Source organism: Hylobates moloch, unplaced genomic scaffold (assembly GCF_009828535.3).
Source record: "Hylobates moloch isolate HMO894 unplaced genomic scaffold, HMol_V3 SCAFFOLD_18, whole genome shotgun sequence".
Lineage (NCBI taxonomy): Eukaryota > Metazoa > Chordata > Mammalia > Primates > Hylobatidae > Hylobates > Hylobates moloch.
Genome location: NW_026652293.1, coordinates 94,848 through 116,386, shown reverse-complemented (window position 1 = coordinate 116,386; position 21,539 = coordinate 94,848). Strand labels below are relative to the sequence as shown.

The window sequence follows — 21,539 nt, the reverse complement described above, 5'->3', positions numbered from 1 at the left end:
CAGCCGCCAAGCCCAGCACCCCACTCGGATCCAGCTCCCCACATAAACACCGCAGGCAGCTCTCTGTTGCTAGTTTGCTGTCCCAGCACCCGCCCCCAGAGGCCCCTCGGGTCAGGCCCCTCACAGGGCAGGGCCTTGCTTTCCAGAGGGGACCAGCCATGTCCCCAGCTCCCCTCTGGCATTGGAGAATGTGGGATTCTCTCCATGGGCAGGAAAGTTTCTCAGAACAGACTGGACAGGACCAGGCCAGGGTTCTGACCGTGTCCCTGCCTCCTGGTCCTAGAGGTCTGAGGAAAGCCCCTGACCTCCCTGGGCCTCCTGAGAGGTCAAACCCCTGCTTCAGAGAGAGAGGGAGGTCAGCTGAGGCAGCAGGTGTGAGGCCCCGCACACGGACTGGGCAGCCTTCCCCTGCCTGTCCTCTTACTGACTGGGCGCTGGCCACATCCTTCCGTGTCCCAGGCTCTCACTGTGGGGCTCGAGTCCTGAGTGCACAGATCCCCTGAGCGCTGTCCTGCACAGGGCCTCAGCTTCCCCACTGGGATGATTCTCTCTCCCCTGCCCACTTCACTGGACCATTCGAGGCCACCGAGCAGAGGAGGCATTCTAGCAGAGGCCTGCACACGCTCCCTCCCTCTCCCCGCTGTGGGATCTTGGGCAAAATGTAGGTCTCAGTTTCTTCTTCTGCAAAGCAGGATGAGTCTCATGGAGTGGGTGTGGCCTCAGGGAGATGGCGGATGGCCGGTGCTCAGCACGGGGCCTGCACAGGGGAGTGCTCCCAGCAGAGCTGGCCTCCAAGTGCAGATGGTCAGGGGCTCCGCACGACAGACTCTGAGCCTCCTCATTACAGACAGAAGGAGGCCGCCCGGCGCTGCAGCCCACATGGCCATTCCAGGCGGGGCTTGGCTGCTGGCTGGGGATGGCCACAGGGTTTCCCGAGGGCTCACGGGGAATGGAGCCTGAGGAATGTTCTACACACGTCAGGCCCTGGAAAAACAAACACAGAGATGGGCCTTGCCGCCCGTTTCCAGGCGAATGTGCCGGCAGATACAGAGCCAGCTTGTTTGCTTTTAGACGAAAGCGAGTGGATTTGTATCAGCATCCCCAAGGGACAGTCCTGGGGCCAGCTCAGGGACAGGGCAGGGCCGTGTGTGTGCCTGGGCACATGTGAGCGCACGTGTGTGTGTGGTGCATGGGTGTGTATGGTGTGGTGTGTGTGTGGTGTGTGGTGTGTGGTGGTGGTGGTTTGTGTGTGTGTGTGCGTGTGCGTGTGTGTGTGTGTGTGTGTATGGTGTGTGAGAGAGGGAGCCTACCTCTGGGGTGGGGCGGGCTGGGGGCAGCAGGGGCCATCCGCGGCAGGCCTCCGCTCTCCCTCCCAGGCCAACCCCAGCAAGCTTCTCACTGCTGTCTCTCTCTTTTTGCTCTCCTCCGTTTCTTTAATCTGGCAACTCTCCATGGCAGCATCAAGGTATGGTCGTCTCTTTCTGCTTCCCCTCCTCATGAGGTCCCAGGGCCATGGGTACCTCTCCCTGGGTCTGAGGTTGGCCTGGCCTCTCCTTAGTCCAGCAGGGGCAAAGCTGCCTTGAGGTTCTGGGGGCAGTTCCACGTGGGTGTGTCTGGCAGGACACGGCAGTCCCTGGTACTCACTCTGAGAGGTGTCATTTCCTCCAATCCTTCTCCTGTCCCCTGCAGTCCCAGCAGGGCAGAGGTTTCTAAGAGAGCGGAAGCACTAGACGTGTCCACAAAGGGAAGCCTTGTGAGCTTCAAGCCCAAGCAGTGGCCAGAGTCCTCAAGCAGAGTCCTGTGGAAGCCTTGGGAGAGATTGGGATTCAATTAGAGCCACGAGTCCCCTGCCCTGGGTCACACAGACCTGGGATGAATCAGACAAGTCGCTCCCTGGCTGAGAAGAGGGACACTGAGCAAACCCAGCACATAGGCTGGACAGCGCTTAGGGGGATGCTCTGGCCCCGGGAGGAGGTGGAGGATGCGAGGAGGGCTTGGAGAGGAGGTGACGTGGCTGCAGGAGAGCTGAGGAGGTGCTCGTGGTGGGAGGTGGCCTGTAGGGCACCAGGGAGCCACCAAGGGGTTTCAAAGGCAAGAGCGGGTCTGTGAGAAAGACCTTCCCCTCTGGCTGTGTGTGGGGAGCCTGAAGCCTGCAGGGCAGGGTGGAGCCTGGGCAGAAGTTCAGGAGGGACAGTGGGGATGGATTTGGGGTCCACTTCTTATATTCTGGGTGAGCCATGGGAGCCTGAGGGGAAGAGACTTGTCCACTCCCCATGCACAGGGCACAGCCCCCAGCCCCGCCAGACTCCCCAGCCCTGTGTTCTCAGATCCAGCCATGCTTCCAGCCTCTCACAGCTATTGGCAGGAAGACCTGGTTTCTTGTGGCCCCGAGAGCAGTCCGGTGCCTCTGCACCTACCTGCAAGGTGCGGTCAGTGCCGCCTAGCCTGGCCCTGTGTGGGTGCCCCCTTCCCCTCTCCTCCTCCCCATCTGCAGAGCAGCTGTCTCACTGCACTCCCTGTCTGCTCAATGCTTACTTGCAGCTGTGGGGTCCAAAGGGTGAACTTGGCTCAGAGCCAGGATCTGACCTGGAAGAACCCTTAGACCTCACATGGCCCCATTTTTCAGAGAAGAAAGGTGAGACTCAGAAAGGAGAGGCAACTGACCTGAGGTCCCAGGATGGTGGTGGAATGAAGACACAAACCCCTTGCTCCGCTCCCAGGCCGGGCGCCTTCCCCACAGCTGGGCCAGGCTGGCTGAGGCAGAGTACTCTTGGCCTGCAGCCAGCCTCTCGCCTGGTCACCTCCCCACAGCAGGTCATGCAGAGGCCCGTGGCCCGTAGGGATGGGCCTCACTCACCCTACCCGTGCCCCCCATGTTACAGAAGCCGTACGCCTGTCAGATCCCTGGCTGCTCCAAGCGCTACACAGACCCCAGCTCCCTCCGCAAGCACGTCAAGGCCCATTCAGCCAAAGAGCAGCAGGTGCGTAAGAAGGTAAGCCAGCCGTCCTCATCTGGCCTCCTCCCACCTCTCAGCCACCTGCACCACATCAGGCCAGGTGCCCACCCTCAACACGTGCATCCGCCCACCCACTCGCCCTGTATGCCACTGTTCGTCCGTCCGTTCGTCCGTTCATCCGTCCGTCCACTTCCCACCTGCCCTGAGTGTCTCTGCTGACCCACAGCCCTTCCTTCCACACCCCCAGCTGGCCCTTTACCATCCACAGACTGCCCACCAGCTCCTCGCCCCATGCATCTGTGCACCTCCCACAGCTTGTGTGGTAAACACATGATGTCCAGCCTTGTGCTGGGCACGGAAGATGCAGAAATAAAAAAGCACGGCCCCACTTTCAGTGGCCTGGCAGGCGAGGGCAGACACAAAGAGATGATTCTACCTCATGTCATTAAGATGGCAAGAGAGATGTGCAGAGAAAATCAGGGCACAGATGAGGGGACCTTGGCCCCTCTGGGTGGGAGCAGGAAGGTCCGTGGAGGAAGTGGCATCAGGCATGGGTGCAGTGTTTAGGGGTGTGAGCGCGGAGTGGGCCCGCCGGGCTTGCCTCTGCTGGCTCTGCACCCAGGCACATGCCTTTGGGCTTCAGGTTCCTCAGCCATCAGAGGGGACAAAGGACTTGCTTTAGACAGCTGCGGTCAGGAGTAAATGATGGTTTATGCTGAGGGTTTAGAACTATACCTGGCACAAATTTAAAAGTTCAAAACAGAAATTGGTGTATGTGTTCATTGGTCTTGAGGAAGGACTAAGTGTTGGGCCGGTGAATTCAGGAGAACGCTCCCCAGAGCGACTGGTGCTGAGAAAGGGCTGAAGCCCGAAGCCCGAAGCCCACTGTGTGCACGATCAGCGGCCAAGCAGCTAAGTGAGGAGAGGTGGTGTGGGCAGGGCCATGTCCAGGGCACAGTGGGTGCCATTGAGGGGTCTTAAGCAGAGCAGGGACATGGCATCTTGAGAGGTAACCCTGAGGGCCATGTAGAAAATGGGTTGGGAATGCTGTTTTGGACAAGCCGGGTGTGAGTTCCTGAGGGGACTGGGCCATGGCAGGAGGGACAGGACTGCAGCTGGGGGCAGAGCCCACGTGGCTGGGTGAACTCACACCTGCACTCCCATGGAACTCCAGGGCCAGGGAGTGAGGGTCCTTGAGTGCCAGGGAGGGTGTGGGAGTGAAAGAAACACCAGGGACCAACTCAAGGACACTGGCATGACAGAGGAGGACAGAGTGGGAAGATCGCATTTATTGGTTCAACCAGATTTACAGAGCACCTACTGTATTCCAAGCATTGTTCTGTGAACTGTGGCACTGCCAGGAATGAAACAGCAGAGGCCTGCAGGCTGGAGGAAGCAGCTGCCTCAGGCCCTGGGATAAGGAGACAGCGATGGGGTGCTGGGAGCAAGGGGCCTCAGTGGGAAAGAAGATGGGAGGGGACCGCCAGGCTTGGGAAGTTGGTCTCCAGCCTGCAGGCAGTGGGGAGCTTTGGAAGCTGTGGAGCAGAGAGGGACGTGGTCAAATCCTGCGCCATGAGCTTTCCGGTGAAACACCACCTCCATGTTCCCTGAGGAGGGAGGGGATGTGCTTTGGCCCAGGTGCCTCTGAGGCTCAGACACTGTACCTGGGGCTTCATATCCTGTATCTCATTTAGGCCTCACTATAACCCTAGCTCCCCAGCTACTCAGGAGGCTGAGGTGGGAGGATCACTTGAGCCCAGGAGTTGGACTGCACACCAGCCTGAGTGACAGAGCAAGACCCTGTCTCAAAAAAAAAGAAAAGAAAAAAAAACACAACCGTAGGTGTGGGCACTGTTTTTAATTCCCATTTTATTTTATTTTTAGAAACAAAGTCTCACTCTGTCACCCAGGCTGGAGTACAGTGGCATGATCATGGCTCATGGCAGCCTCCAACTCCTGGGCTCAAGCGATCCTCCTGCCTCAGCCTCCTGAGTAGCTGGGACTACAGGCATGCTCCACTGCTCCGGGCTTTTTTTTTAAAATTTTTTTTTTGTAGAGACAGAGGTTTCACTTTGTTGTCCAGGCTGGTTTCAAACTCCTGACTTCAAGTAATCCTCCCACCTTGGCCTCCCAAAATGTGGGGACTAGAGTCATGAGACACTCATTTTAGAGATGGAGAAACTAAGGCCCAGAGAGTTAACAAACCAGCCCAGCATCATGTACCCCAGAAGTGCCAGAGCCAAGGTCCATCCCAGACCTGTCTGCTTCCAGGGCCTGAGCTCCGTTCACTGCTCTCGGGTTGAGGGCCTGAGTGGGGACAGGGAATGGCCCAGCCTCCAGTAGACTGGAGCTCCACACCAGGGAGGCTTCTGTCCCAAGCGGACCAGTGCCCAACGACCAGAATCCTGTCCTGGCTTTCCCAGGCCCCGTGCTTGGCTCGCACTGAGCCCCCGGGGACTTGGGGCCACAGATCTGCAAACTTCCCAACAATAAGCAATCCATTAAGAGCCATCAGGGATGATGTATCTTTCTTGGTAAAGCAACCCTTGTATTATGACAAGTCCTTGGCAGCCCTGCTGCGTTTCAGAGAGAATTAGAAATGCTTTTCTTCCTTAATTCTCCTCTCCTGCTGCTCCTAATCCGATCGACATTGCGGTCTACGAGAACATGCCTTGGCTCTCTTTTGCCGGAAACTTAATTTACATGGAAAACAGCTGCTGGGTCAGGGAACCAAGAGCCCATCTCGAGGCTGGGCATGCCTTCTCCAAGGCGGGGCCTGGCCCTGCTGTCTTGGGAGGGCAGAAAAGCCCTCGGGGCTGACTCTCAGCTGCTGTGTGATATGGGGCAGGGCTCTCACCTTCTCTGGGTCTGTGTTGTCCTGGGGAAGATGAGCATTTGGATGAGCCAAGCTTTGGGATTTCCCTGAGAGAAGGGGCCCTTCCCATCCAGGTGCCTGCCCCAGTCATCACCCAGTGTCCTGAAGGCCTCACCCTGTTCCCATCCTGGCTCTGGAAGATGTTCTGAGGTGACTGGGAACAGCCAAGGGTTGTTGGCCAAAGATTTGCTTGGGTTACTGGGTGCACCCCAGCCCAGGCTCACCCTTAGCCAAGGGACCTCAAGTCCATTTACTGATCCATCGTGCCCACGATGGGGTGACCAGATGGGGCTCGGCCAGCTGGAGCTCAGCCACCCCTGCTACAGCACTTCCAAAGCATGCCCCCAGCCATCGTCTCATTACTCCTCATGGCAGCCTGGGGTGAGGCGTGACTGTTGCTGCTTATTACAGGCTGGGTAGGCAAGACCCAGAGAGGTTATGTTATATGTCCAGCATTACGCAGGGAGTAAGAAGAGGTGGGATGGGATCTGAGCCCAGCTCTTCATCCCTAGCCCTGAACTATTTCCACTGAACCTTGTACCAAGAAGGAAGAAAGAAAGAGCTGGGGCGGGATTGGGGGAGGCTGACTGCACACCTATTGTGCTTTACTCCTCCCGTGTCCATTCACCGGTGCGGCTGCACAGAACGCACCTGCAGACCTCAGCTACCCATGGGAGGCCCCACTGCTGCACTTTGCCACTATTCTGTGTGTGTGTTGAGGCCACACCTCCCACAGGTTGTCCCAGCAATGACTTGAGTGTGGCAGGCCCAGCAGGGACACTGAGGCAGAGCCTTCCTAGGAGGCACTGGACTCCTGACATCCAGCAGGCGTTGGCTGCTGAGGACTCTCTGAGTACCTGTCCCGGAGGCTCCCGCTTGACCCCTTCTCCCTGCCTCCTTCTCTCAGTCCTTGGGCTCTCCCAGCCCATCCAGTTCACAGATGGCACGTCTCCCATTTAAATCCTTGCATGTTGAATCCCATCCTAGCATCTGCTTCTCAAAGGACCTGGACTAACAACATCTTCACGATGTACACAGTCAGCCCGTTTCACAGATGGGGAACTGAGGCACAGTGAAGGGAAGGGTCTTGCCCTGGGGCTGCAGTCCTTTCTGTCCTGTCCCCTAATGGGAGGGTTGCTGGTGGGCAGGGGTCTCACACTAACACCTCCTTTCCCTCTGCTTGCTCCCCAGCTGCAGGCGGGCCCTGACAGCGAGTCCGACGTCCTGACCGAGTGTCTGGCCCTGCAGCAGCTCCACGCGTCCACACAGCTGGCTGCCAGCGATGGCAAGGGTGGCTGTGGCCTGGGCCAGGAGCTGCTCCCAGGTATGTGTGCGGGGAGGCAGGGCCAGGGGCGTAGCCCAGGAGGGGCCTTTCTCTGCCCACAGTCAAGCACAAGTGATGCTCAGTGGGCTGCCCACATGGGCATGACTTGTTGCAGGCACTCACTCATCTGGACTTGGTTGCCTCTGCCTTTGGCTCCCTACTTCCAATCCGTCTTCTCCCTGCAGCTCCTCTAACTAGGCGGACGTTCCTTCACATTATTCTGTGGCTCCCCATTGCTCAGGGCATGAAGCCCTCACCCCTCTCAGCCTGGCCTTCAAGGTGTGTGGGGCCTGGGTCCTCCTGGCAGCCTCTTGCCTCCTCATTGGCATGTTGGATGCAGTTCCCTGAACACTCTCTGCTCCTGCTCCCCCCCACCCCCGGGCACTGTCCACACCCAGCCAGCCCTCTCCTCCCACCCTTCATGAAGGTAGCTCCTGCCCTTCCTTCAGGACCCACCTCCTTGTCCCCTCCTCCAGGAAGTCTTCCTCTGGGCTTCGCTCTGCCCCAGTGCTGAGCACTCTGAGCTGTCACTCTACTTCCCATCTGCCCATATGTGTCCCCCACCAGCCTGTGAGTTCCTCAAAGGAGGCTCAGGGTCTGCCTCATTCTGGAGTCACCAGCACCCAGGATGGGGACATGTGCAGAGCTGGGCTGGGGGAACCCACGGCCCTGCCCCGAGCATCATCAAGAGAGGCTCTGGTGCCCTTGCCGATGGCCCATGCTGCCAGGATCATCCGCAGGGAGGAACCGTCTTCAAGAAGAGGCCATTCTGCCCCTGGCCTTGACTCTTGCTCCAGAGGAGAAAACTGAGACTCTGAGAGGATAGGAACTTAGCCCAAATCACTTCCAGCTCATCGCTCAACTCTGTGGCCCGGAGATGGGGCCCCCAGAGCCCTTGGGACTCTGCAGGCCCCTCCAACCAGACGCTAAGGGCCTTTGGTCCAGCTGAGGTGGCCTGTCTGTCCCTCCCAGCAGCCGTGGGCCACGGGGCAGGTCTCAGGCCACAGCAGGAATTCCTGGCTTTGTGGCTTGGGCATCCAGCCCAGATAAGGGCAGCAGGGCCTTTGGGTTCCAGCTGACAGTCCTTGCACTCTACCCCCGAATCCCCTAAAGAAACCACGGTATCAGAGCAGACTTTCTGCCCGCCCTCTGGGATTTCTTGAATTACTCCAACCATTTTCAGCATTTTTTATTTTCTAATTTTTTATTCTTTCCCCTCAATGTTGAAGTAGCAACAGATTTAAAAATATATCAAAGCACTTGCCAAACAGCCTCAGGAAGAAAAGCCTTTTAGCCTTTCTCATAGGTCCCCCTTTCCAGGGGTCTGTGCTCAGGCAGGTCCACGAGGGCGAGGACACAGGCAGATGGGTGCCTAGGGGAGGGTCTGTACCCTCCTCACGTCTAGCTAGAGGACCCCTCTGTGTGGCTGCTTCTCACAGGGTCAGAATTGCTAAAATGGCAGGACTGGAAGGGACCGGGGGGCTGATCCAACCCAGGGATGAAGGTATCTCAAGTGCCAGCTCCTAACAAACGGTGATGACAGTGACTACTTGGAGCTCTGTGTTGAGAAGGCCTCAGAAGCTGCCTCCTGATTCAGTCAGAAAGAAAGCTGCTGCAGAGGAGCAGTGCTGCCCCCAGGGCAAAGGTCTTGTACCTACCCCATCAGTTTTACCTTGGGAAGACTCAGGCCTGGGCAGGAGAAGGAATCACCTAAGGTCATCCAGAGAAGTCAGCAGCCAGTCCAGCCTGCAAGCCTGTTCTCCCAGATGCCAGCCTCAGGCTCGTCCCAGCGAGAAGGGACAGGGCCAGCAGTTACCATCTCTTGAGCACCTGCTTGGGCCACTGACTTCACAAATATCCTCTCATTCAATCCCCAACTACGCTGTGCAGTAGGATGTGAAACCCATGCTACCGATGAGAAACAGAATCAGCTGAGGCCTCATCAGCACAGATTGGAGGAGCCACTCCTGCTGAAGCTACTGCCCTTGCTCTGTGACAATAAGTGGTATCTTCCCTGCTTTGAGCCTCAGTTTCCCTCCCAGGCACTGAGGGATCTCGTCTGCTATGAGAACAAATGTGATCATGGATGCGGTCACTTATATAAACCCTATGTGATTGATCATCTTACTGTTACTGTTGTTCATGGTGAGTGAGAAGAATGACTATGTACTCGTCCACCTTACAGTCATGCACAGCCAGCACATAGTGACTGTGAGCCAGGTGCTGCTCCAGGGACTGTGCGTGGACATCACTGCCATCATCCTCACATCAGCCTCAGAAGGCACACGCGAGCCACAGGTAGCAGGTGGCAGAGGCAGGATTGGAACCCAGACCATCTGTGCAGGCTGTCCCCTTAACCAGAGCCCACACCTCCCTGCTGCTAGTGCTGCTCCTCTGCTATACTGAGCACCTGCTGTCTGCCAGGCCCGGTGCTGGCCCTGTCCTCGAGCTGCTTCCAGTGCAGCGGGGAGGGCAGGACCAGCCAGGTGAAGCCTGGGGTCCTGGATCCCCCAGGATCCGGCCTGCTGGGTTCTTCTGCAGGCCGCAGGGCAGATGGCTGAGAAGGGAACAGATGTTAGGGCCAGAGGTTAAACGCTCACGGCTGATGATTGATGACACAGCTTTACAGCCTGAAGTGGTGCGTTTTGGGGAGAGCCCATCAGGCCCCGTGGCGCTCCCACTCCCGCTGCCCCTCGCAGTCCCATGGTTCTTTCATTCCCATCTGCTATTCGCTGACATGGTCAGCATCTCTAGTTCACACACTCAGTCACCCACCCTGTGTCTGTCCCTGGTGCGGAGGCTGGACAGGCAGGGACCTGGCCCAGGGGCAGGGGACTGAGTCGGGGAGGATTAGCAGAGTCCAGAACAGAGAGGAGAGGGTGAGGGACAAGCTGCAGAGGGAGACACCAGATTCCCATTGTCCAGTTGCAGGACGCTCCCTCAAGTAGGGACCAGTTCTCTTCTGCACAGGAGACCCCCCACCCAACCCCCGGGAGCTTATCTGCCAGGCCCATCCTGAGCAGATCCAGGGTAATGTGATGGGCAGTGAGGACTTGAGAAGCATGAGGTCAGCGTGGCTGAGGGAGAAGGTGCAGGAGTGATCAGGATTCTAAGCCTTCCCAGCTGTCAGGCCCCCAAATTGGTTCAAGATGGCAGGCGAAGAGGCGCTAAGGAGAATGGTGAGTGGCTCAAACCGTGGGCAGCTCCTCGCCAGGCTCCCTCCACAAACACCGCTTGAGGCGCCTTCCCCTAAGCTGGGGAGGGAGGCAGTGGCTGGACAGACAGGTGGTGCTAGGCCTGGGAGCAGAGTCCTAGAGGCAGGGAGCGGTAAGGACGGTGGCCCAGAGCCCCCGGGTCTCATAGCAGCCAGCGGTGATGCCTGCACCAGAGCCGAGGCCTCAGCCGGGTATCCAGACCATCACCTGAGCTGGAGCCGCTCCTAGCCCTGGCCTCAAGTGGACTTTCTCCCCCTGCTTCTTGGAAGATGGGCCTGACGAGCCGCCTACTCTGTGACTTTGGACAAGCCATTCAACTTGTTAATATTTAGTTTCCCCATCTTAAAATGGAATATATTATGTTCCTCACTGACGTTTGTCAAGCTGGTTAAACTAGATAATGTGGAAAGACAGTTTGGCACATAGTATGTTTTTAATTAATGGTAGTTATTCTGATAGTTGAATCTCACACAATGTAACTTAACATAGGGTGCTTGCAGCTCTAACTCCACGCCAGGAGTTGCAAACTGTTTGGCCTCATAGGCAAAGGGGCACTTTTTGGTGGTGGTGGTGGGTTTTTTTTTTTTTTTTGAGACGGAGTCACCCAGGCTGAAGTGCAGTGGCACCATCTTGGCTCACTGCAACCTCCACCTTTCGGGTTTAAGCCATTCTCCTGCCTCAGCCTCCCAAGTAGCTGGGATTACAGGTGCATGCCGCCACGCCTGACTAATTTTTGTATTTTTAGTAGAGACAGGGTTTCGCCATGTTGGCCAGGCTGGTCTCGAATTCCTGGCCTTAAGTGACCCTCCCGCCTCGGCCTCCCAAAGTGCTGGGATTACAGGCTTGTTTTTTTTTTTTTAACGGTTTCCATGTGAAGGTCTTTCTGGGACGTGTGCTCTCCCCTTTGCCACAGGCCCTCCTGCTCCCCTTGTTAATCCATGCAGTTTCATTTGTTTTGCTCCCTGCCATGCTGCCTGAGGCACTGAGCTTGCCATCCCTGCCACAGCCCTGCTCCGTTCCCTGCAACAGCCTCCTGAATTGCAGGCCTGGGCCAAAGGGGCCAGCCTGGGATGAGCTAGCCTCGGAACCCCAACCAACTGAGAAGGTAAAAGTTTCCCTTACCTCATTCATGAAATGAGACTGGTGTGTTCTCAGATTGGTCCTTATGGTGTAATAAGAGCACTGGTCTGGATCCATGGTAACCAGAGTGCTATTCAGCACGTAACAGCTGCCCTGGTGCACGCTGGCCAATCAGAATGGACGCCACATCAGTGCAGCCCCGGGCTAGCCCCCAGGTCACACAGAGTCCTCCCAGGGCATCTGCTGGATGCATGGATTTCAGAGAAAATGATGTCAATTGCTATTAAAATAAACATGGCCAGATTGAAGAAGGGATGCAAAACTGGCCACTCCCTAGAGCGATGAGCCCTGGAGAAGCCAGAGCGAGGCTTGAGGAGGCCTGGGCTCCATTCTGGGTGTAATGGCCTGGAATGCAGGGGTTGGGTGCGTTCATCTTTTTTTTTTTTTTTTTTTTTTTAGATAAAATAGACAACGTCAAAAACTTACAACTCTTGCCGTGTCTTTCTTAGGCTCCAGTCCCAGAGTAGGAGTTTATTTCCTACTCTGATTAGGGTTTCTTGGTGAAGGCATTTTGGGAGTGCTGGGCTCAGTAACTCCAAACCCTCAGTTGGGCCCCTGGAGCAAGGTCTGACTCTGACCTAGTGTCCGCCATTGATTTATTAGCCTTCCTGTCTTAACAAGGGTAAGACTTTATGGGGTAAAAGGTGATAAAAGGTGGCATCACCCTGAAGGTGTCTTCTGAAGGTTTAGAATCTGAGACTAGAATGAGGCTGACTCCTCTCCTCAGTTGGGACCCTTGTTCAGTGTACCGCCCATAAAACCATCCATGGCAGCCCTTCTCAGAGGTCTCCCAGGCCAGCTGCCACCCAGCTAGTGCAGTCATCTCTCTTTGGAAGCCTTCACAGTGGACACCCCAGCTCTGCTTGCATATCTCTGGGGGAGGTAGTTATTCTGTGCAAGGGCCGCCCACTGCCCTGCAGCGGCACTGGCTGTTAGAAGGCACTGCCGAGCCCTGGGCTGCGGTCTGCTCTCAAGCTTCTCTCCATTCCTGGGTCTCTGTCTGCTTCCGGGGCCACACAGAACAAGCCTCTTCTTTCCCAGAACAGCATCACAGAGATTTGAGGCAGCCTGTCCTATACGTGCCCCCATCTCAGAACACACACACACACACACACACACACACACACACACACACACACACACACACACACACACACACACACACACACACACACACCCTAAGCACCCCACGCCTCTGACAGCCCCTTGCCAGTTCCACCTCTGCTATCAGGGTGAGCCCCAGCCCTGGACACAGCCCTTTAGCCAGGGCCTGCAAGGCTGAACTGAGTGGAGTGGGGCCAGCACCTCCCTCATTGGGGCCCCTAAACTTCCAGTGATACAATGTTGTTCATTTTCCCTCTTGTCTTTCTTTCTCCATCATCAGGCACACACAGCTCCTGGGCCATCACAGCCATCTTCAGGGAGTGGCCAGAGTCCAGTGAGCCTTGTTTGATTCCCTGCAGGTGTGTATCCTGGCTCCATCACCCCCCATAACGGACTCGCATCGGGCCTCCTGCCCCCAGCGCACGATGTACCTTCCAGGCACCACCCGCTGGATGCCACCACCAGTTCCCACCACCATCTGTCCCCCCTGCCCATGGCTGAGAGCACCCGGGACGGGTATGTACACCAGGCCAGTCCATCTCCAGGGACAGCAAGGGGGGATCTCGGGGGGAGGGCAGGTGTCCTGCACTATCTATCTGCTTGTGACTGATAATAAAATAGCCAGCCTTCAGGGAACACGGACTGCAGACTGCATTCGACACACATGTGTGCATGATTCCGTTGGTGCCTGCAGTAACTCTGAGTAGACCGTACTGGCTTCTGAATGCCTCACTTCATGCAGCCCCTCCTCCCCACTGGAGGACCCTGGGAAAATGCTGCGGCCCCTCCCAGCGGCCCCTGCATTCTGGGCTGCCACATGCAGAATGGAACCCAGGCCTCCTCGGGGCCTCGCTCTGGCGTCTCCTTGCCTCATCTGTGCATTTGGGAGCAGACCGCCCACTGCGCGCACTCCACAGATGCTGGTCTGGGCCCCACACCCACCTCCAGCCACTGCAGCTGTGACATTGCCCGGCCTGCGGGGGCTGCCGGGGAGCCTCTACTTCAGCACCTCTGTGGAGAGGGGCAGCCTCTTCCTGCGCCCAGTGTGGTTCTCACTGTGGCCACTTAATTGACTGGAAATGGTGAATGTGTTAATTGCTGGACCATGATCTGCCAAAATCTGTTTTTCTTGCAAATGAGCAGAGGGAGGCCCCACCCTCCTGCCCTCCCTGCTGTTTTTTCCTGATCACCTTGTCCCTGCAGGCCTGGCCCCAGCACCTTCCTCCTTCCCTGCCCTTCCTCCACCTGGCTACAGCCTTGGCCAAGGCCTGCCTGTGCCTGGGGCCAGCCTGGCTTCATCGCCACATTCGTGGCCCACTGCTCCTATTATTACTGGGCTCCTCCTGCCATTCATTCACCCATTCATTTGATGTTCAATTATGGAGCCCCTGTGGGCAGGCCCTGGGCCCAGTGCTGGTGCCACAGATGACTCTGGCCCTGGAGATGCTTACTGTGAGAGGGAGATCAACCACACAGGGGGCCAGTGGTGTGCGGCAAGGAAGCAGAAGGGCTGTGGATCCCAGAGGAGAGAGCCCAGTGGGGTGTGGCTGCCAGGAGGGTGTCAGGGAAGGCTTCCTGGAGGAGGTGAGGCTGGAGTTGGATGAGTGGAGAAGCTGGGAGGAAGGAGTAGCAAGAGTGAAGGTAGGCATGGTGAGAGCTTGGGGTGTTCTGGGAAACATGAGTCATTGTGTGGGGTGACGAACTTGGGAGAGATGTCGCCAGGTCCAGATCCCAAGGCCTGGGATGAGACTCGACCTGAAGAGTGTTGAGCAGTGATGTGGTCAGGTTTGGGGATGAGGACGCGGGGCGGCACTGCAGGGGTGGGGTGGACTGTGGGGCACTGGACAGACGGCATCCCAAGCCAGGGCCTGGTTCAGGCTCAGGGGGGGAGCCCGGAAGGCAGTGGTGGCACAGAGGCAGCGGAAGTGGGAAACCCAAGCTGGGCAGGGAGAGGAGGGGGCCTCAGGGATGAGCTGGGGGTCCAGAGGGGCTGCTGACAGGCAGGGGAAGATTGTGGCTGTGACTGTGAGCAGAGAGCCATGAAGAGGCTGCCTGAAGGGGGTACAGAGGGGTACCCAGAAAACCGGGCCCTCCTCGAGCCTCAGCTGCTGCTTCTGCGAAAGGCATTATAAGGCCCTCCCTGAGGAAGGTGGTGAGATCCGTACACACGCCTGACACTGTGTGCCTCACCTGGCACAGGCTCCACTACGATGGTCCCCGCCCCCACCCATACCCGCTCAGGCCACCTGCTCACCCACCAACCAGCCGAAAAACATCTCCAGCCAAAGAAAAATAAACTACGAAGGCCGTTCGCTGCTCGGGCCCGTGCACTCTGCTCCGCCTCATTCATCACCTGCCTGCCGCCTGCATAAGTGCCCGTCAAGAATTCTGCAGTGAGAAGCAGAGTGATGACAAGACGGGACCCCCGCCTGCCCACCCCTGCCTGCGGGTAGGAGCCTCGGGTCCAGCTGCAGGAAAGAAGCATCCTCGTGCCTGACACCAGGCCCGGGCCCAGCGTGAATGGGTTTCTTTTTTCATCCCCTGAGAAGAGAGTGGGGAAAGGGCCTGCAGCCTCCACTTCCTGCCAAAGTCAACAAGGAACCGCCACTCGTGGCTCCCCAGTGGTTTGCTGGGACGTTTAAATAGCTTGACAGAATTATCTGATTCACTCAAAAATATGCTAAGAGGGCCTGACTTCATGACCAAATTTATTTTCCCTGGCTCAGAGAAGACGCCGAATAGGGCATTTTTTTTCCCAGCCTTGTGCGAGGTATGAAGCTCTCTGTCTGCCAGGCCAGTGAGGTTTTGTATTAATTTTTATAGGTTCCAGTTGAAGCAAAAATATTTGATTTAGGAATCATTTGCATGACTCAGAAGAGGAGCTCCAGAAAATCTTTTTTGCCTTTTAAAGAGTTCAGGTAGAGCAGCGTAGCCTCAGGCGTCATGTCTGCTGTGGAGAGAGTTGTGTTCTGTTTAATTTCACTGGCTGTGAAGGTGGCAAATGTGAATTTATGGTGGAGTGAGACAGGAAAAACAAACTTTTGAAAATGCATGTTATTTCCCCTTCATATCTGGTTCATCTTAATCCTGCAATGCCGTTAATCTCTGGGGGTTGTAGCTGAGAGATTCAGAAACTCATTTATTAGTGTCATTGCTTGTTCGTTGTGTGCCAGGCCCAGCGCTGGGCACCGGGTGACCGAGAAGGGCCAAGACCTGGCCCTCCCTAGAGGGGCTTCAGGAAACCAGGGGAGGGCTGGGTTGTGGGTGCCCAGATGGGATGGGGATAAGGCAGCCACCACACAGCAGGCCTGCAGGAAGCAGGAGCCACTCCCTGGCCAGGCCCCGGCCCAGCTTCAGCCAGGAGAACTGGTCATGAGAACACACAGCTCGTGTACAACTGTCCACGGTTTCTGGTGCATACAGGAAGACGCTGTCCCACTTGATCATCCCATAAGACAGGCCTAAAAATAATGATGATGATAATGATAATTTATTCCTGGAGGTGTGATGAGGATTCAGCTCATGAACTTAAAACAGGGACAGGGACCCACAGTGTATTAGTGGCTGGGCCAGGGACCCAGCACTGAGGCCCTGCTTCCCCTGTCCTCAGCGAGCTCACAGTGACGGGGCCTCACACGTGTGGATGATGACAGCAGACTGGAGGGGCAGTGGAGGGGCTGCCAACGTTGGAGGGAGCAGAGAGGAACTTGGCACGGCACAGATGCGGAGACCCCAGCCTCTCTCCACATCTGCTTTCCCCATTTCCAGATAGCCCTGCTTCCTTCAGAGAGGCACTCATCTCCCAGGGCCTGGGGCAAGTCAGGGGCTCAGTGAATGCTGACTGTGAGTGCAAAGGGCTGCTCCAGGGCTCCTCGTCCAGGTGGCCAGAGTGGCATGCACGAGGCAGAGAGCCAGGCACCCAGCAGGTAATGAACACTGCAGCGTGCCGGGTGGTGAGCCAGTAGCCCTTCCAGGAAACCAGGGCTCAGAGACATTGAGCAACTTGCCCAAAATAGTTGGCCAATGAGAGCAATCAGGGGTTTGAACACAGTTCTCTCAGCTGGAAAGGTTGTGCCTCTTACCTGTGTTCCTTGCTGACTATCCTAAATACCAGACTCCAAAGCTTACAGGATTGAAAAGTTTGGCTTGAACATGACCAAAAATAAAAGCTCCTCTTCTAACTATTGTAAGTCGGAGCAGGTGAGCTGGTGAGTGGGCTCCCCGTCGCCACAGCAGCCCTGCCTCTGGCCCCCACCCTCCAGACCCCTGCCTGCTGACGGGCATCTCTGTTCTCTCCAGGTTGGGGCCCGGCCTCCTCTCACCAGTAGTCAGCCCCCTGAAGGGGCTTGGGCCACCGCCGCTGCCCCCATCCTCTCAGAGCCATTCTCCGGGGGGCCAGCCCTTCTCCACACTCCCCAGCAAGCCGTCCTACCCACCCTTCCAGAGCCCTCCACCCCCGCCTCTGCCCGGCCCGCAAGGTAAGCTCTGGCCAGGGTCCCGCTCCGTATAACCCCCCGATTCCCACTCAGGGACCCCAGAGGAACGAGGAGACAGTGGCCTAGTGGGGGAGGCAGGTACTCAGAGAATGACCGGCTGGGCACTGGGGGCTGAGAGAAGCTGGGAGACAGGAGACATAAGAGGCCCAGCTGAGGGCACAGCCTGGAGAAAACTGGTTCTGAGAGTGAGGAACAGCGTGTTCCGGACAAGGTGGCAAAGGCCCGCTGACCCTAGGAGAGGCCAGTGAGCGGGATTGAGCGCCTGCGAGTGGAGGGAGTAGGCATCAGCCATGGGTGACTCAGGAGTAGCCACGTGAGACCATCTCAGCTACCCCTCGCCTGCCCTCCCCTCCCTGCAGGGCGGAGCTGAGAATGGGGCCCCAGCCTCCTCCACCTTCTCTGGCCTGGGCCCTCCTCCCACACCCACAATGCCTGGACAGGGCAACACGGGAGGTGGAGCGTGCAGCAAGGATGTTCCCCTCCCTGCCTGGGCACTTCTCCTTTGTGAACACGGCCCCTGCCACCCCTGTCTGCAGGTTACCAGGGCAGTTTCCACTCCATCCAGAGTTTCTTCCCCTACGGCGACTGCTACCGGATGGCCGAACCAGCAGCTGGTGGGGACGGACTGGTCGGGGAGACCCACGGTTTCAACCCCCTGCGGCCCAATGGCTACCACAGCCTCAGCACACCCTTGCCTGCCACAGGTGAGCCCTGCCTGCGTGGCTCCCGGTCCTGGGCACCTGCCGAGGCTCAGCCCGGTGCTGGGTGCTGCATACACGCTGTCCTGCAGCCTTTGGATGCTTATGTGGTGGGGCCATCCCCACTTTACAGAGGGGGAAGTAGAGGCTCAAGAGAGGTCCCAGGACCCCGCAGAACTGCCTGTACCTGCCTGACTGGAAAGTGCATGCTCCTTCCACAGCTTTGCGAGCCTTATGTGTGTCTGAATGCTGACAGGTTTCTGAAGAATCGGACTGGGAGCTCATGGTTTAATTACTGCTTCACTTTATTTATTGAGCACCTACTGTGTGCCAGGCATAGCTGCAGACCCTGGGGATGTAGCAGGGAATGAACAAACCCTGCTCTCCCTTTGGCAGCAGAGGAGACTAGGCGGGGACAGAGCCTGGAGGTCATGCTGTTCCTTCCCCACGTTGGTACCTGGTGCTGCCCTGCAGGGCCCTGGGCCTCCCCAGCTCTGCCCCAGGCTTGGCTAGAGAAGCCCAGGGAGAGGGGAGGGTGCCTGCAGCCCGGGTGGAACTAGGCTCAGATCAGTAGGGCCTAGTCAGAGCAGGGGCATCAGAAGGGAGGGGCTAGACCCTCCCTGAATTCCTCCAGCTGAGACCCACCCTCAAAACAGCCTCTGGGCCCAGGTCTAACAAACAGGAGGTTTCCAGGGCTCCAACAAAGGGGAACCTGAGACCGGCCCCAGAGGCCCTTGGGGCAGCCTTGAGGGTGTGAGCGGGAGGGTGGAGGGACAGGTATATAGGGACAAGCACTGAGGCCTCAGCCGGGCACATACCACCCTGTGGGTCCATGTCCACACACCTGTGCCCATGCCAGGTGTCTGTGTGTGCCCGTGCTTGCAGGGCTTGCCCGTGAGTGTCAGGAGCTGGCACATGTGTGTTACCCCAGGTGTATGTGGATGTCCGTGCACCCCGTCTGTGTGCACATTGTGTCACCCACCCCATGACTCATGGCTGTTTCCACAGATATGTGCTTGTGTGCACGTGTGCATCTGTGTTTGAGGATTGTGCCCACAGGCCTGTGGGTAAACGTGTGCCGTGACCACGCGGGATAGACGTGTGTGCATGGCCCCCTGCGTGACATGGGGCTCACATGGAAGATGGGTGCTCTGTGTCTGTGTATACCGGAATTGAGGTGCCCAGCACTGTGGGCTCTCCCCATCTTGTCCTCCCCGCCTCTATCCAGCCCACATGGGATTTCTCAGCTGAGCAGCAAGGCTTAGAATGAATAGCTCTGAATGGAGCAGGAGGCAGCTTCCACACCCTGCCCCGCCCCTACACTGGCCTGGGGAGGTTCTTTCGGCCTCCCCTCTCCCCAGTGCCCACTCCAGGCCCGCTTAGCTGCCTTCTGCCCACACCTCCCTGGTCAAGCAAAAATCACACACAGAGCATTAAACCAGGCTGGCAAGCTTCAGGGGCTGCAAGCCTCAGAACAGTTCGGCCCAACCCCACTGCGTAGACTGAGGCTTGCCTGTCTTAGGCCACATAAACACATGACAGCAGCTCATTGGCAGGCCTTTAGGGCAGGGGCTAGAGAAGATGACCCCTCCCGGCCCCTCCCAAGTCAAGGGCCTCTGAGCGGTGGCCCCACCCTGGAGACAGCATTTCCGGTGGAAGAGCCAGTATCTCTGGAGCCAGATGGCCCTGGGTTCAATCCCAGCTGCACCCCTTGCTCACACTCACACTGTGACCGTAGGCAAGCATCCTGGCCTCTGTGCCTGCCTTCTCAGCTATAGAACAGGACAGTGAATCCCACCGCAGGGGAGCATTGTAGAGCTGAAGCGAGGCAAGCTGAAATGAGCACTTACTAAGTGCCCAGTAAGTGCTGGTGTCCTTCTTTGGGTTTCCTGAGTGAGTCTGGTTGGGGGATGCAACTGAAAGGGTGGGTGAGCCGGTCCTTCTGCCAGGAGGGGACCAGCCCCTGAGGGCAAGGGCTGAGCTGCTCCTATCCTACCCCTCTCCTTCCCCCACATTCTGCCCCACAGCCCAGCCCTGGTGATGGACCTCCCTGAGTCAACCCCGTGCCTGTCTCCCCAGCTGCCCTGGGCCCCCTGGGTGTGCCAGGCCCAGGGTGCCTCCCAAGCCCTCGCCCCACCCCAGCGGCCAGCTCCCCCATTTGGAAAAGTTGGGGGGCTCTAAGCAGGCCCCACCAACGGGACACTGTGAGGGGGTGACCCTGGGCAGGCGGGGTGGGGCCTGGGAACTGGGAAGCATGAGCAGGCACAGCCCCTGCTGCCTCCAGCGCTGACCCTTTCCCAACCACTCACAGGCTATGAGGCCCTGGCTGAGGCCTCATGCCCCACAGCGCTGCCACAGCAGCCATCTGAAGATGTGGTGTCCAGCGGCCCCGAGGACTGTGGCTTCTTCCCCAATGGAGGCTTTGACCACTGCCTGGGCCACATCCCCTCCATCTACACAGACACCTGAAGGAGCCCCCACCATGTGCCTGCCCGTCCAGCACTGCAGATGCCACCTTGCCCACCTGCTGTTGCTCCCACCCTCCGTGTACCTAGTGGGAGTGCCAGGCCACAGCCGGAACAGCCAGGCCATGACCCAGGGGAGCCAGTGCTGCCACACCACCCAGCGCTGCCAGGGAGCCGCCATCTGAGCCTGAGCTGGGCGCACAGAGGTGCTCGCCAGGATCCGTGGCCCTGTAATATTCCTTCGATCATGTCTTCCCGTTCCTCCCCACAGTGGTTTTGAAATCACAGACCTTGTGTATATAAAATATGCAGAACTTGTTTTCCATTCCCCTGCCAGTTTTATATTTTTGGTTTTACAAGAAAAACATTAAAAACTGGAAAGGAGATGTGAAGGCCTGGTTCTGCTTTATGATTCAGCCCAGAGGCTGGGACTGGGAGAGCCTCGGAGGAGGGTGACAGAGCTGGGTGTTCAGGGCTAGGGAGGTTGAGTAGAAACCAGCTCAGGCCCTGGGTTCTGACCACGAGGATGGGAACCAGTGGCACGTGGCCCCCACCATGCGCTATGGTCCTTACAGACACCAGCGCTAGTCCCAGGACTGTGCAGTGAGGTAGGCCTATCCCCATGGACAGGTGGGCAAACTGAGGCTGGGAGGGTGCAGCGACGGGCTTCAGATCCCGGGCCCCACAGTCAGACCACAGTTGGGACCCAGCTCCATCTGACCTGGGCCTCTACCTGCTACAGCGACTCCTCAGCGGGTGGGAGAACGAGCTTCAAATCTAGTGTCTGGCCTTCTGCAAACAGAGAAAACCTTGGGAGGGCAGGGCAAGCCTTCTGGGGATGGAGCCCAAACAGCCTCAAAAAGCCAGGGCAAAGGCTGGTCCCTGCAGACAGGCCAGGTGCCGAGAGCAGCCTTTGTCCCAGGAGCCCTGTGCCCACCCTGGAGGACCAAGGCTCACGTGGGTCTGTCCCCATTTCCCCCCGTTTCTCTCTCCAGCCTCCAGCACAACGAACAGGCCCATGCTCCAGGCCTGGGCAGGTGACCTGGACGGTGGCCAGCATCTCACCATGTCACACTGATCACCTGCTACAAAGATCCAGGAAAATTCCTGCCTCATCCCCTCTGGAGTGGAACCATGCAAGGGCGATCATGTTTACCACCCTCCCTGTGCTCCCAGAAACATCCTAGGGAGGGGTCTTCTTGTCCCCTCTGTAGGTGAGGAGGGGCAGCCGGCATTCACACCCTCACCAAAGGGCCGCCTCTTTG

At 57.7% G+C, this 21,539-nt stretch overlaps 1 protein-coding gene across 1 annotated transcript in view; it reads left to right on the top strand.

The window, feature by feature from the left end:
* GLIS1 (GLIS family zinc finger 1) overlaps nucleotides 1–20,658 on the top strand; it is a 236,996-nt gene extending 216,338 nt beyond the window's left edge. Inside the window, exons 6-11 of the mRNA XM_032137210.2 lie at nucleotides 2,883–2,993; nucleotides 7,024–7,156; nucleotides 12,975–13,131; nucleotides 16,915–17,093; nucleotides 17,648–17,815; nucleotides 20,121–20,658. Of these exons, the coding sequence (XP_031993101.1) occupies nucleotides 2,883–2,993; nucleotides 7,024–7,156; nucleotides 12,975–13,131; nucleotides 16,915–17,093; nucleotides 17,648–17,815; nucleotides 20,121–20,278 (906 nt within the window). The 3' untranslated portion in view covers nucleotides 20,279–20,658. The remainder of the gene's footprint in view (nucleotides 1–2,882; nucleotides 2,994–7,023; nucleotides 7,157–12,974; nucleotides 13,132–16,914; nucleotides 17,094–17,647; nucleotides 17,816–20,120) is intronic.
* The last annotated feature ends 881 nt before the right edge of the window (nucleotides 20,659–21,539 follow it).